The sequence below is a fragment of the Trichechus manatus genome, unplaced genomic scaffold (assembly GCF_000243295.1).
Source record: "Trichechus manatus latirostris isolate Lorelei unplaced genomic scaffold, TriManLat1.0 scaffold00079, whole genome shotgun sequence".
NCBI lineage: Eukaryota > Metazoa > Chordata > Mammalia > Sirenia > Trichechidae > Trichechus > Trichechus manatus.
This window is the reverse complement of record NW_004444015.1, coordinates 11,809,434-11,825,992: the sequence shown is the minus strand read 5'-3', so window position 1 is coordinate 11,825,992 and position 16,559 is coordinate 11,809,434. Positions and strand designations below refer to the sequence as shown.

Sequence of the window (16,559 nt, the reverse complement as noted above, 5' to 3'; positions counted from 1 at the left end):
ACCAGTAAGTGCTTCAAGTCCTCTTCACTTTCAGCAAGCAAGGTTGTGTCATCTGCATATTGCAGGTTGTTAATGAGTCTTCCTCCAATCCTGATGCCCCGCTCTTCTTCATATAGTCCAGCTTCTCGGATTATTTGCTCAGCATACAGATTGAATAGGTATGATGAAAGGATGCAACCCGGATGCACACCTTTCCTGACTTTAAACCACGCAGTATCCCCTTGTTCTTTTCGAACAACTGCCTCTTGATCTATGTACAGGTTCCTCATGAGCACAATTAAGTATGCTGTTATTCCCATTCTTCGCAATGTTATCCATAATTTGTTATGACCCACACAGTCGAATGCCTTTGCAAAGTCAATAAAACACAGGTAAACATCTTTCTGGTATTCTCTGCTTTCAGCCAAGATCCATCTGACATCACCAATGATATCTCTGGTTCCATGTCCTCTTCTGAATCCAGCTTGAATTTCTGGCAATTCCCTGTCCATGTACTGCTACGACTGTTTTTTGAGTTATCTTCAGCAAAATTTTACTTGTGTGTGATATCAGTGATATTGTTTGATAGTTTCCTTATTCTGTTGGATCACCTTTCTTTGGAATGGGCACAAATATGGATCTCTTCCAGTTGGTTGGCTAGGTAGCTGTCTTCCAAATTTTTTGGTATGGATGACTGAGTGCTTCCAGTGCTGCATCCGTTTGTTGAAACATCTCAATTGGTATTCCGTCAATTCCGGGAGACTTATTTTTTTGCCAATGCCTTCAGTGCAGCTTGGACTTCTTCCTTCAGAACCATTGGTCCTTGATTATATGCTACCCCCTGAAATGGTTGCATGTTGACGAGTTCTTTTTGGTACAGTGACTCTCTGTATTCCTTCCATCTTCCTTTGATGCTTCCTGCTTTGTTCGATATTTTGGTCATAGAATCCTCCAGTATTGTAACTCGAGGCTTGAATTTTTTCTTCAGTTCTTTCAGCTTGAGAAATGCCGAACATTTTGTTCTCTTTTGGTTTTCTAACCCCAGGTCTTTGCACATTGCATTATAATACTTTGTCTTCTTGAGCTGCCCTTTGAAATCTTCTACTTCATCATTTCTTCCATTTGCTTTAGCTACTCTACATTCAAGAGCAAGTTTCAGAGTCTCTTCTGACATCCATTTTGGTCTTTTCTTTCTGTCCTGTCTTTTTAATGACCTTTTGCTTTCTTCGCGTATGATGTGCTTTATATCATCCCACAACTCATCTGGTCTTCTGCCATTAGTGTTCAATGCATCAAATCTATTCTTGAGATGGTCTCTAAATTCTGGGGGGATATACTCAAGATCATACTTCGGCTGTCGTGGACTTGTTTTAATTTTCTTCAGCTTCAGCTTGAACTTGCATACCAGCAATTGATGATCTGTTCTGCAGTTGGCCCCTGGTCTTATTCCAAATGATGATATTGAGTTTCTCCATTGTCTTTTTCCACAGATGTAGTCGATTTGATTCCTGTGTATTCCATCTGGTGAGGTCCTAGTCTATAGTCACCGTTTATGTTGTTGAAAAAAGATATTTGCAATGAAGAAGTCGTTGGTCTTGCAAAATCCTGTCGTGCAATCTCTGGTATCGTTTCTATCACCAAGGCCATATTTTCCAACTACTGATCCTTCTTCTTTTTTCCCAACTTTTGTGTTCCAGTCACCAGTAATTATCAATGTGTCTTGATTGCATGTTTGATCAATTTCAGACTGCAGAAGTTGGTAAAAATCAGGCTTCTCCTGATTCACGTAGCCACAGTGGCTGGTGAACTCAAGATAGGTAGGACAGACAGCAGGGCTCTTGCTCACAGGCTGTGAAGACCGACAAATCCCAAGATCAGCAGGCAAGACCACAGGTAAGCTACTAGCTCAAGTCCCAAGAACTGGAGGTCAGACAAAGAGTAGCCAGCTGCAGGATTCAGAGAGAGCAAAAGCCCCCGAGCCTTGCCAGAAAGTCCACCTATATTGGATGCAGTCCACATCCCCACAGAAACTCCCTTTCAACTGATTGGCTGCTCACAGCAGATCCCATCACGGAGGTGATCACATCATCATATGACTGCCAAACTACATCATAACTGCCAAACCACTAAGAATCATGGCCCAGCCAAGGTGACACACAACCTTAATGATCACACCTACCGTCAGGCAAAAAGCTGTCAAAATGGGTAGCTCATCTTGTGACGTTCCCTTTTTCCAAGTATTCACTGCTCTCCAGAATCTGCCTGCTTTTGTTCATTCTCCAGTGCCTTCAAGTCATTGTTATTTTGTATTTTGTCCAGAGTTTATAGTTGTTTTCTGAAGGAGGGTCAAGTCCAGTTGGAGCTACTCAGCCATACTGGAAGCAGAAGTTGACTTCCCATTGCATTTTGTTTACTTCTGGGTTTTCTATTATAAACCTTGGTGGAGAAACAAACCAACTAACCCCAACCATATTCTTGATACCAAACTGCTTACATACTGAAGCCAAGTCATAACCTCTCCATGGTACTCAATTGCCCTAGCAGAGTTAATTTGTGCCAGAAGAGCCATATGACTTTTAGATTCACAAGTCATTTTTAGAAGTATTATAATCTTACATTGCCCTACAACACACCCAGCTAGCTAATAGTTCCTGGAGAGGCAGCATGGGTAATAGGAAAGACATGGGCCAACATCACATAGATTTGGTCTATATCTTTGTTCAAACACGTCCAAGCTTTGTGATCCTAGGCAAATCATTTAACTTTTCTGAGCCTCCATTTCCTGATATCACTTTAAGTAGTCATAATACAACATACCTCTCAGAACTGATAGAGGGTTTAAACAAGAGATGCATGCAAGGGTGTCCATACAACCTGTTTTGCCTGGGAGAGTCCTTGTTTACAACTATGGTCCCTGTGTAATTATTGATAAAACCCTCTTTCGCTCTCAAAAATGTTCCGATACTTATTAAATACTATTACCAATTGTAATGGTTAAGATTGTGTGTCAGCTTGGCTGGGCCATGATTCTCAGTGTTTTGGCAGTTGTATAATGTTGTGAGTACTTCCCTGTTGAAATTTGATATGCAATCACCCCCATGATGGGATCTGCTGTGAGCAGCCAAATCAGTTGAAAGGGAGTTTCCTTGGGTGTGTGGCCTATATAGAATATAAGTGGACATTCTGGCAAGGGTCGGGGGCTTTTGCTCCTTCTGGATCTTGCAGCTGACTCCTGTTGGTCTGACTCCAGTTCTTGGGACTTGAGCTAGCAGCTTACCTGTGGTCTTGCCTGCTGATCTTGGGATTTGTCCATCTTTGCAGCCTGTAAGCAAGAGCTCTGCTCTCTGAACTGCCAACCTTGGGTTCACCAGCCCCTGTGGCTGTGTGAATCAAGAGAACCCTCTATCCTGACCCATGGACTTGAGACATTCCAGCCTCTACAAAAGCTTGAGCCATTTCCTTGATATAAATCTCTCTCTATATATATATTTATACGCTTTACTGGTTTTGCTTCTCTAGAGAACCCAGCCTAAGACACCAGTCAAATCAGCATATTCTTATGAAAGTGGACCTCTAGAAGAATTGCTAAGGGCTAGTGCCTCACTTCTCTGCTGCCCTATGTCTATCTATTTATCTATAATTGTGTTAAATATATATGTAACAAAACATTTGCCATTTCAACTTTTTTTATATGTGCAATTCAGTGACATTAACATTGCTCCATAAACTATGGGAAAAGTGCCTAATGCTATTGTTTTGTTTTGTTTTTTCCCTCCCAGAGCCATATGGGGGAAGGTGGCTTGATTTAGAGATTGTCCTTTATCTCTGAGAATCAGAACAAATCACATAGTTTGTCATTGCCTTTCCCACCTCTATTATTACCCAGGTGGAAGCAGGTTAAAGGGAGAGAACCTCAGGGTTTTTCCCTTGGGGAAAAAATGTGGGGTATGTGTATGTCTATGTGTACCAGAGTCATGTATTGGCCTGTGGGTGGAGGGGGAAGAACGAGAGAGAGAAAGGTGTAGCATAGCTTATGAAGTTAGTTACCATTCATCTCTGACACTGGGGCTGGGGCAGGGATGGAAGGTGGGAAGGACTTTACTATGATGGGTGAAGATACCGGTTTTCATTTTTCTGGCTTTTCATGGCAGATTTACTTAAGTGAAGACCCTCTGGGGAAGATTTTGGCTTCTATATATTTGCCTAAATCACTGAGGGAGAGACTTCATCTTAACAACTTACAGACGATCTTGTTTAATTTCTTTGGCCAAACTTCACTCTTCAAGGTAAGTTCTTGCCTCCAGTAACTGTCATGGGCTGACATACAGTGACTCATTGAATTATGAACTCTTGCTATTTTCATGATGTTCTGTTTATTTTAGAATATGTTCTCTGATTTATTCCACAAATCTTCTAGCACAACCCCCAGCCCTCAACATGAATCAATGTCTACTTTAAATGATGTTCTACAGTTTTTAATTTTCACAGCCTGTCAGCTTTGGAAAGGACCTTAAAGAATATCTGGTGACCAAACAGAGGCTTCAAGATGTTTCAAAACCAAAAAAGAACAGCAAGTTCTCCTGATGAAAGGCTGCTTCAGCTTGTCAGTGCTTTCCTCCCAAATATCCCCTGGCTCCTTAAAGCCAACATACCCACTCTGTCTGCCCAAACGTTTTTGAAGCTGGGTGGTGTCCAGCAGGACACCTGCCTGCAAGAATTTGTTGTTGCTTCCCACTGCCTCCACAGAACCTTCTCTGAGGGCTCCAGTCCTCATCCACAATTAAAATAGAAAGGCAAAATGGTGTGTTGGTTAAGAGCATGGAGCCTGGGGCCAGATTGGCTGAGTTCAAAGCATGACTATACCATTTTATACCTGTAGGACCTTGGACAATTTACTCAACATTTATGTGCCTTAGTTTCCTACTCTGTAAAAGAGAGTAATAATAGTACCTCATAGGGCTGTTAAGGAGTCCCTGGGTGGTACAAACAGGTAAGCACTTAGTTGCCAACTGAAAGGTTGGAGGTTCAAGTCTACCTAGAGGCACCTCAGGAAAAAGCCCTGGTGATCTACTTCCGGAAAAGCGGCCATTTGAAAACCCTATGGTGCACAGTTCTACTCTGAAACACATAGGTCTCCATGAGTTGGAATTAACTCGACAGTAACCGGTTTGGTTTTTTTGGTATAGAGATGTTCAAGGATTAAAGTGGTTAATACATATAAAGTGCTTAGAATATTTGTGGCACATAATAAGTACCATGTAAGTTTTTGCGTTGCTATTATTATTACCCTATCTTGAGTCTCTGCTCAACAAAAGACCCATTCCTTCCACCCACCCTATCTCATCTAGCTGTTGGGAAGGTAGCAATCTGAGTTTGTGTGAAGTTGATGGTGATGATTACTATTGATGGTTAATATTTACTCTTATTATCTCATTTACTTCTCATGAGAAACCCAGACACAGAGGTTAAGTAATTTTGCCCAAGGTCACATATCTAAGAAGTGGCATAGCTTGGCATCAAACCCAAGCCATCTGACTCCAAATCTCATGTATTTAAGAGGTTAATACATTAAGCCCAGGTGTGTTTGCATTTCTGAAGAGGCTATCCAAAGGAATGAATTTCTAATGGTTAAATATTCACAGAGTTATTTTGGGGGTTGTTTTACTGGGACAACTCAAATATACCACATGAGTAATCACCTTCAGCTATGTCTCTATGTTCCCATCCCCTGGAATTCTCTAGCTGCTCCCTGTCTATCTAAATTCTATCTATTCCTGTGGGTTTAGCTCAAATACCACCCAGAAATCCTGCCTGGAGTTCGTGAGCCCCTGCTGTGCTCCACACCCCCTGCTTGTATTCTTGCCTTATACTTCTGCCTAGTTGCTAGACTGGTTTCCCCAAGTAGGTTGTGGCATGTGTCATGGCTCAGACATGTTTTATTCCTCATGGAACCCAGCACAGGGCTAGGTACCCAGAGTGTTTTCAGTAAATATATGTTGATTGGGGCTTTTTAATGTAAAAAATTTAGACTGGACCCAAGACAAACCAGTTAGTGAACAAGAATTTTAATTAAAATGAAAAATGTGGTGCCTGGCACTCTGACCCCTTTGATAGGCTTCTAATTTTTCCATATCATCTAGGATGCCATTATTTTGTTTTTAACGTCTCTCTTTTCTTCAGAGAGCTGTGCTTGTCTCATAGAATAAGACCTAAACTTGTTTTGCATAGATTTCACACTTAATAAGTAATTTTTATTCACTCACACCTTCCACTGAAAGGGATTGAAGACCTTTGCCAAAATTAGCCTACAGACGTCATAATGCCAGATGAAGGAGGATTAGAACTAGCCTGTCATCAAATTCAGAGTTGGAAGGGCCCGCATAACTCGTGTCCCATCTCCTCATTCTACCAGTGAGGAAACTGAGGCCCAGAGAGGGAAAGGGGCCTGTTGAAGGTGACACAATTTGTTCATTTATTCACTCAGCAAATACTTATAGATACTATGTGTCCTGCATGGTGCTGGATGCTGGAAATACAATGGTGAGCAAGAGAGATGTGGTGCCTGCCCTCGTGGAACTTATAGTCTGGTGAGGGAGAACAGAGACCTAAAGGTTCTACCACTGAAGGGGGTGAACTGAGACTGAGACCTTGGCACTTACAAAAGATGGCCCCCTTTAGCTACCTTTTCCCTGAGTCTCACAGCCTTGCTTTCACACTGCTTCCTCCAACATCTTTTGATCAAAATCTGAGCTGTCATTATAGCATAAACCAAACCAAACCCATTGCCGTCGAGTCAATTCCAACTCATAGCGACCCTATAGGACCCTATAGAACTGCCCCATAGGGTTTTCAAGGAGCAGTTGGTGGATACAGACTACCAACCTTTTGGTTAGCAGCCAAGCTCTTAACCACTGCACCACCAGGGCTCCTCATTATAGCATATTAACTTAAAAAATCGTTGATACGACACCACTCTTGGAAAACATGCACCTCCTCCTCCTACCACTCCTCCAGTAGCCGCAGTGCTCAGGGAGAAGGACAAGGCAATAGACCAGTCCAGTATGGCACAGGTGCTGTTGGTGCACTGAGGAGAGCGCCTCTCCATCTGCAAGATCAGGAAAGACCTAGCACAACAGAGGCCTCAGCTGAGACCTGCAGGCTCATAGGAGTTAGCAGGTGAAAGGGGATAGGGAGGAGTGTTTCAGGCAGAGGGAACAGCTTGTGTAAAGGTCCAGAGGTGAAATAGGTAAATGATGGCTTGAGCATAGAGTGAAAGGGGATAAGTTGTTGTTGTGTGCCGTCTGGTCGATTCCGACTCATAGCGACACTGTAGGTCAGAGTAGAACTGCCCCATAGGGTTTCCAAGGCTGTAAATCTTTATGGAAGCAGACTGCCATATCTTTCTCCCACAGAGCGCCTGGTGGGTTCGAACTAGTGACCTTTCAGTTAGCAACCGAGTGCTTAACCACTGCGCCACCAGGGCTCCTGAAAAGGGGGTATAGGGGTGAGAAATTTAGTTTCTTTCCCTGCATGACCACCATTTTGTAGGCAAGTGAAATAAAGCCAGAGACTAGGTTAATGAAGTCCTGAGTCATTGTGTGTTTCTCCTTTAGCCTTTCTGCTACAGAAATCTATATCTCTTAGACTAAGTTGGGAGGGTCCTTTCTATCATCTGGTCTACCTTCCTTCCTTATATCACCAATGGCCCAGAAGGGGAAAGGGGACTTTGAGGAACAAGAGAGCTCAGGCTAGTACTTGGTCCCTTGACTTCTAGCCAGGGCCCTATCTACCACATGTTGATACTGGTCTACCCCTCTATCAGCCTAAAACGCGTAAAAACCCATTGCCATCGAGTCGATTCCGACTCATAGCGACCCTGTAGGACCAAGTAGAACTGCCCCATACGGTTTCCAAGGAGCGGCTGGTGGATTCGAACTGCTGACCTTTTGGTTAGAAGCTGAGCTCTTAACCACTGCACCACCAGGGCCTACCCCAGGGGAATTCCACTCAGAAGAGGGCACTGAGCCATCAGGCTGGCTTTGGATGAACAAAGTGAGTTCGGAACAGGAAGTGGGTAGCTTCCAGGGAAATCCCAGGCTGCATTCACAGTTCCTCAGTTCTCAGTGTCTGCAGGGCTCAGGTGGGGCAGAGTGGGGATCTGGACACTGTTCCTTCAGAAATACGAGGGCTTGACATCTTCTACAAGTAGCCTGGCAGGCTCTCCCGGGGACATCATGTAGGCTCACCTCTAGGTTCTCTTGACAAGTCGCCAGAGGATTTGCCTTCTCTTCCTCTTTTCTTGCACCTGCCCCGTCTCTGGTCTCTTCACATGTGCTCCAGAAGAGGCAGTCTCCCAGCTGGCTTGCCTTCTGAGCCTTGGCCTGTGGCACTTTGGCCCCATTAATTAGCAAGCTCCAAATCTCAACAGGTGCACTCCCGTTCCCTTCCTTTAAACCAACATTTATTAAGCATCCCTGCCTTGTCATTCACTAGCTGTGTGACCTGTGTCTGAGTTTTCGAACCTCTCCCACCCTCAGTTTATCTGAAAAATGCCTGCATGGTTTCAGCGAGGACTGAAGATAGTGTATGTAAGGAAAGCACTTAGCAGAGTACCTGGCTTCCAATGGGCACTGGATAAAATACCTGCTGTGTGGTAAACCAGACAGAGGACATCAGGGTACACAAGGCCTGTGCTCTGGCCTCAGAGCTCATGATCTCCTAGGGAGGAGATGGCTGTCCTCAGAGACTTGTACTAAGTTGGATGTTGGTCAGCTGGCTTCCATCTCTAGTGGGGGTAGAACAGGAAATGGTTTATCACTAACACATGATTGATTTAGGTTCCTTATAAGGAGGGGCTTCTTAAAAATAGGTAAGGATGGGTGAGGATTAGAACTGTAGTAACTTGTGAAATGTTGGGGTCTGGAGAGTTATCAAAGTAGAGAATAGTTCTGTTGTGTTGCTAATGCAGTACTGAGTAGCAGGCATGAATCAATGTTTGTTGGATAGATGTTTAGATGTATGTATGGATGAATGGATTGTTCTAGATTGGCATAATTGAGACCTTGTGTGAAGACAGGGAGATGGGCTAAATGACCTTTCAAAATTCATTCTCAGCTTGCAATTTTATTTTCTGCATCCCTGTACCTAATGCTGTGTGTACTACTTCAAAATTCTAGATTGATTATCAACATGTAAGAAATTAGAAATTTAGGACCTGAACTCCACTTCTTTTATGTGTTTCATCTACAGATCAAAAACTTCACTAAAGCATTAACCACATATGTTGTGAGTGCCAGCATTTCGGATACATCCATTCAGAACTTGGCTGACCCAGTGGTTATCACTCTGCACCACATTGAAGGAAGCCCGGTAACACATCCATTTTCATCTCAGAATAAAAAGGCCTCAGAAACCTGCCAGGATTTTCCTGTCAAAAATAAATGGCTAGTTAACAGATGTGATTCTAAGACTTAATGAAGACTGTCCCATTCCAGGTAGCAGAGGTGTGTTGTAACTGGGGCTTTCTGGAAATATGCCTTATCCTAAAGGGATAACTAATGGTGGGCATTCTAGCATTGTGACAGATTGGCAGGGGAGAGACTTGGGGCAGGTTGATATTTTGGTTGTCCCATCACACCAAATGATATTTAATCCCATTTATTTTTGAGTGAGGCAAACAACTTCATTCAAAATAATGGAACATTTGTAGTCTTTGAATTTCCATGAAGACCATTAAAATGTGCATTAATTATCACCAAAGGGCTAAAACCATAGTCAGCTGGCATAACATAAAGTATATATTACTAAATGATCAAATTTAGCCTTAGTATAAGAATGAGCTGCTTTTTCATTCTTTGGTTAGTATGTATCCAGTGTGAAGCCTTGATAGCTTCCTTCATTCCTAATCTAAACGACCATATGGTACAGCATATTTTTCACTGGTCTTGATTCTAGAAGTGAAGAAGAGAAGGAAGAATGAGAGAGGGAATTAAAAAAAATGAGAAGGAAGAGAGAGAGGGAATTAAATATATATCAAATGAAACATGTTGGATGGGTAAGTTCTCTCAAACTGGGCTGGAGCCATAGCTCTCCAATCACCTCAACTAACCCTCAGTTCCCTGGAGATTTTAGGAGATGGTGAGGCCTCAGGAATGCTCAACAGGCCTAAGTAGGAGGCAGCCCAACCAAGTACCCATAGCACTTGATCTCAGTTGTGAGCCCCAAATTCCAAAGACCCACAAGGAACATGAACACCTACCCTGCACCAGAAGGGGTGTCAAATACCAGTGTTACCACATATTTAAAAGGACACATACTAGATCTCCCTGCAGTGACATGATGTTTTCTCATATGTAAACCCAGAGTTAGATGAGGTTAGCCTTAAAACCAACTCACAAATGGTCCGTGTGTGTGTGTGTGTTTACTGTTTGGAAGAACATTGAGAGGAAAATACTTATGTATATTTGTCACTGTGTGGTAACTATCGCAAGAAAAGGTATTTACCTTTGATTTATCTTTTTCCAGAATTATGGTCAAGTTCACTGTGCCTTTTGGGACTTTGGCAAGAACAGTAAGTACTTTTCTTAGTTATCCTTGTCTTTGGCTCTCACTGAGATTGCCTCTGACTATCTTCCTGTTTGGCAGTTGAATGGGAGGGAGTTGTACTGAAGCTACTGTCTTATCACATCCTCTGATTGACCAAAATATGTTATATGAGTTTTATATCTAATTAGGGCATGGAGATTTTAAAAATATCTTCCTTTTTGATAAGAGACTTATTTGGGAGTGTCTTAGCTATCTAGTGCTGCTATAACAGTAATACCACAAGTGGATGGCTTCAACAAACAGAAATTTATTCTCTCACAGTCTAGTAGGCTAGATCTCCAAATTCAGGGCGTCAGCTCCAGGGGAACGCTTTCTCTTTCTTTTGGCTCTGGAGGAAGGTCCTTATCATCAATCTTCTCCTGGACTAGGAGCTTCTCGGCACAGGAACCTCGGGTCCAAAGGACGTGCTCTGCTCCCTGCATTGCTTTCTTGGTGGTATGAGGTCCCCATGTCTCTCTGCTCGCTTCTCTCTTTTATATCTCAAAAGAGATTGGCTTAAAACATAACCTAATCTTGTAGATTGAGTCCCATCTCATTAACATAACTTCTGCTAATCCTGCCTCATTAACATCACAGAGGTGGGATTTACAACACATAAGAAAATCACGTCAGATGACAAAATGATGGACAATCACACAATACTGGGAATCATGGCCTAGCCAAGTTGACAGATATTTTTTGGGGACACAATTCAATCCATGACAGGGAGACTATAAAAATTACATAACTCAGGGGTAAACAAAGTTGGAAGAAAAAAGTTGGAAGGCCCAGTGCTGAGTAGCCTCAAGTTGTTTGGAGAAAGTTGAGGAATGAATATCTGGCTCTTTATCTGGGCTTTTCCACAGAGATTTGCAACATCTACTACCTTTTTCCTCACTTCTTCTACATTGTGTGACTTTGGGACAGGCCATTTTACCCTCTCTGGGCTCTAATCTCTTTATTTCTTCCTTGGGGGGGATGGGACTTCCTGGTTGGATAATGTATGAGTCTTTGGGGACAATAAGAGAAGGGGTTGGAGATGGTGATTGTGGAATAGGTTCCTCTTAGGCTTGCAGAGAATTCCCACATAGAATCAATTTCCCCTGGAATGCCAGGAGTGGCTATGTAAGGAGTCCTTGACCCATGGAAACTCTACTTGGGAACTTTACCTTTTCAGTATCCTTGGAACCCTGGGAGAAAAGGGGAATTCTCTTCCCATCCTACTCCCTTAGGTGTAGGAATATTACTTCTTTCCTACAACTGTCCTTCCCTGCCCCCTCCAAGTCTTCCAGGATAAGAGTCCTGTAAAGAGATGAGCTTAGTTCCCCACAGCCTCAAAAAGTTGATCTGTGTGTTCATTAATGCCAGTGGCTGGGCTCCTCCTAGGTCACCCTTTGCCCCTCCCCCCTCCATGTGCACCCAGTGGATCCAGGACCTCTGGATTCTGTGGAGTTATCCTGGATGGACACATTTTGATCACACTTAGATGCCTGCCCTATGATAAACCCTCTGGTTTAGTGCCACCCTGCATGTTCTACTTTGGATCTAGTACCTGCAGTCTACAGGTTATGAAGGCTTGAGGGCTAGGTTCTAGAACACTGATTATGCTCAGGAGCAAGAAAATAGGCAGGTGTCAAGTAGACCAAGGCTCTAGTTGGCCCTAAGCATCCCCAGACTGGGATGTGGCTTGGGCACAAAGCACTTGAGGCCATTTGACTTCTGGATTGAACCGATTGTTTCAGATTCTATTCCAGCCCCACAGAGTAGGCCCAGGTATCAGCTTCATGTCCTTCAAAAAGTTCTAGATCTGCCTGTTTTCCATTTGTTGGCTACTTAAAAAGCAGTCCTTACACTGTCATTCCATCATGGTGACAGGACTGTTGTTCATGATTAGAGTCTCTCCTGGACTGTAGAAGTATGGTACGAGAACAGGGACAATGACAGCTAAAGAAGTTATGCCATTTATGAAGTTCCCAAAAAGTCGCTTTAGCCTATTAGACTTAATTTGATTTGTGTTCACTTATACCTTTATCTTGCTGTCTTAACAAACAATACTAATTATAACGCACATTCAAATGGTGCATATAATTGGAAGTTAAATATTTCTGAGAAAACAAAATTGCTTTGAAATTCCCTTCTGTCTCCTGCAGATGGGCTAGGTGGATGGAATTCGTCAGGCTGTAAAGTAAATGAGACAAACGTAAATTACACAATCTGTCAGTGTGACCACCTCACCCATTTTGGAGTCTTAATGGTGAGTTGTCTCTTAATCACTCCTCCATAGAAGTTTGACAACTTTTATTAGACAATTGTTTTTAGGTGCCATTGAGTCAATTCCGACTGATAGTGACCCCATGTGACAGAGTAGAATTGCCCCATAGGGTTTCTTGGGCTGTAATCTCTATGGGAGCAGATCGCCAGGTCTATCTCCCAGGGAGCTGCTGGTGGGTTCAAATTGCTGACCTTTCAGTTAGCAGCTGAGCACTTAACCTTTGTGCTACCAGGGCTCCTTTTTATTAGACTACAGGCAAGGAATGTGTGTGTGAACTAAGTTATAGAAAAGTGATGTGCAAGTAGAAACAAGACCCCCTCCCTTTTTTAATCCAAAGTAGAGCATATTCAGACAATTTTTTTTCTCTTTATAAAATTGATGTCTGCTCCTCAAAAATTCAAACATTACAGAAAAGGTCTCCTGTAATTCCCCTCCCTGGAGCCCTGGTTGTGCAGTGGTTAAGGTGCTCAGCTGCTAACCATAAGGTCAGCAGTTCGAACCCACTAGCTGCTCCAGGGGAGAAAGATGTGGCAGTCTGCTTCTGTAAAGATCACAGCCTTGGAAATCCTATGGGGCAGTTCTCCTCTGTCCTGTAGGGTCACTATGAGTTGGAATCAGCTTGACAGCAGTGAGGTTTTAATTCCCCTCCCAAGAGATCACCACTGTTAACAGTCTGGTATGTATATTCTTCCAGATTCTTTTCCTATGTATATATCAATATACATTTTTGTTTTATAAAAATGGGATCAAATTACTGAAATTCAAATTATTTTTACTGTTTTTACCACTTGCTTTTTTTTCCCCCTAATAATATATAGGAGCAAGGAGCCCTGGTGGTGCAGTGGTTAAGCACTTGGCTGCTAACCAAAAGGTTGGCAGTTTGAACCTACCAGCGGCTCTGTGGGAGAAAGATGTGGCAGTCTGCTTCCGTAAAGTTTTACAGCCTTAGAAACCCTACGGGGCACTTCTACCTCTGTCCTATAGGGTCACTATGAGTTGCAATCGACTCAATGGCAATGGGTTATGGAATATATATGACACCTTTCAGGCAAATACTTCAATTTTTAAAATAAAGTTATTGTTTTTCATTGTTTGGATTTAACACAATGAATGTAACCAATCCCCTACAGATGGACATTTTAGTTGTTACTGTTTTTCTCTACTGTGAACAATGTTACAATACACTTATTTATTCAGTTATCTTCAAGCACTGTCCAAATGCTGTAAGTATTTCTGTCGATAAATCAATTGAAGTAGAATTGTTGGGTTGCAGGGAATGTCATTAAAATTTAAAAAATTTAATAGTTATTGGCAAATTGCAATGTATGAAAGATTTTTTAAATGCTTGCAGTACTTAACAACAGTTATTTGATCAATTTGCATACCCAGCCTTAAAACCTTAGAGTCATCGTTAACTATTCTATTACCTTCATTCCCTGTGTTACCCCTAACATTGGGACTTGCTGAGTTGTCCTTCGTAATGGCTCTCAAATGTGTCCCTTCTTCCTTACCCACATGCAAGTACTTTCTTCGTTCTCCTAAGTTACTTTATTAGATACTGTTATCTGCATGTGTCATGTATGTGAGTTGTTTTTGCAGCTAATTGTAAGCTCCTTGAGGGCTGAGAGTCTGTTTTATATGTCTTTTTTTGTACCATATTTGTTAAAAAAAATAAGAGATGCTCAATTGATACCTGTTGAATTGTAATAATTTTGTTTAGATCTTTCTAGATTGGCTAGAATATTATAGTAAGAGTCAAAAGACCAGGGTTCATTTTCTAGCTCTGTCACCAACTGGCTGTATGATCTTGATCAGGTTGGATTTTGTCTTCTGAAATGTGAAATCTTGGAGTAGATCAGAGTTTTTCAACCTTGGCACTGTTGATATTCTGGGCTAGGTAATTCTGTGTTGTGGGGGCTGCCCAGTGCATTGTGGGATGTTTAGCAGTATCCCTGGCCTCTACCCACTAGATGCCAGTAACCTGTTCTCCCCACCCAAGTCTCCAAATATTGCCATATGTTCCTGAGACAGGGGCAGAATTGCTCCTGGATGGTAACTACTGGAGTAGACCAGTGTTCCTTAACCTTTTATGAGTCATGAATCTCTATAATAATCCTATGAAAGATATAGATCTTCTCAGAACAATGCACACATATATTCAAACAATTCTGCATGCCATTTCAAGTCTCTTAAGGAGCTCAGGTTAAGAAATTACTGGACTATGGGATCTCTAAAGCTCATTTTGTCTCTTAATTTTATGAAAGTTGTCTCTTAATTTTATGACAGTTATTTAAGGTCTAAGGGAAAGGATCATTTTTTTTTCCTATGTTCTGTGTAGTGTTTTGGGATGCTCAGTACAGATGATTCACTTTGTACCCCAAATTCGCATCTATTAACTTGGTTATATTTTAAGTGTGGAACATGTTAACGACAATACAATCAAGGACTAAATGTTCTGCCAGTGTTTTGATGGCCCTCCATGCACTGTACACAGTAGATTGCACTAGGCTTATTCAACAAACAATATAAAGTCTTATCATATACCTATCCTCATATTTTGGCCTTATAAAAGCTGTAGCAGAGATGGGCCTGGGAATCTACTGTTAGTGAGCACTGGATGTGTTTTGCCATAAACTTGCTCTAGTGAATGTATGAAATGCAATATATTGCTTTCCTCAGGATTTATCCAGGTCTACAGTGGACACAGTGAATGAAAGGATATTAGTGCTTATAACATATGCTGGATGTGGAATCTCCTCCATTTTCCTGGGAATTGCAATAGTGACGTACATAGTTTTTCAGTAAGTTGACACAATCTTGCTTTGAGTATGTTTGAGTAAGTTTAATTTTGTTTGATGGGTGCTGTTGTCATTGTCAGCTTGTTAATTTCATGAACAAATCATAATAGGAAGAGGTCAGATTCATTAGAGATTACAAAGTGGATAGATTAAAAGACAAAACAAAACAACCGAGGCTCTTCAAAAAAAAAAAAGATTATAATTGGACTTTTGAAAAAACAAGAGGGCTAGGATAGGAAAAAATTTCTCTACTAGGATACAAAAATACTAACCATAAAAAAAGTTGATAAAATTGAACTTCATTAAAATTAAGAACTTCTTTCATCAAAAGATACCACTAATACAGTGAAAAGTTAAGCCACAGATTGGGAGAAGATATTCACAGTACATATGTCTGACAAAGAACTTGTATACAGAATATATATTATTAAAAACTCCTACAAATAAAAAAGCAAAAGACAGAAATATAATTAAAAGATAAGAAAAGACTTGAACAGGCACTTCACAAGATACGAAAGCCATGGCTAACCCTAACCCTTATTCAAACGGCCAATAAGCACCCGACAAGGTTCTCAACACCATTACTCATCGGTGATATGCAAATTAAAACCACAATTATATACTCTTACTCACTCACCAGACTAAGATTAAAAATACGTACAATACCGGAGCTGGAGGCTGAATGAACCCCTGAAACTATTGCCCTGAGATAATCTTTAAACCCTAAACCAAAAATACCCCCGGAAGTCTTCTTAAAACCAAACAATAGTTTAGCTTAACTCTTAAAGAATGTCTTCCTTGAGCATTGTGCTCTTTCAAGATCTATCTGTATGGGATCAAATGAGATTAGATAAGAACCTTACAGGACAGTGAGTTTATGTTAATGGGGGAGGAATAACTCAGAAAAGGAGGGGGAGAATGGTTGC

At 41.7% G+C, this 16,559-nt stretch overlaps 1 protein-coding gene across 1 annotated transcript in view; it reads left to right on the top strand.

The window, feature by feature from the left end:
• The window catches only part of LOC101340470 (adhesion G-protein coupled receptor G4), a 72,994-nt gene that overhangs the window by 35,537 nt on the left and 20,898 nt on the right, over positions 1–16,559 (top strand). Inside the window, exons 8-12 of the mRNA XM_023735500.1 lie at positions 4,131–4,265; positions 9,229–9,348; positions 10,504–10,549; positions 12,714–12,817; positions 15,515–15,636. Of these exons, the coding sequence (XP_023591268.1) occupies positions 4,131–4,265; positions 9,229–9,348; positions 10,504–10,549; positions 12,714–12,817; positions 15,515–15,636 (527 nt within the window). The remainder of the gene's footprint in view (positions 1–4,130; positions 4,266–9,228; positions 9,349–10,503; positions 10,550–12,713; positions 12,818–15,514; positions 15,637–16,559) is intronic.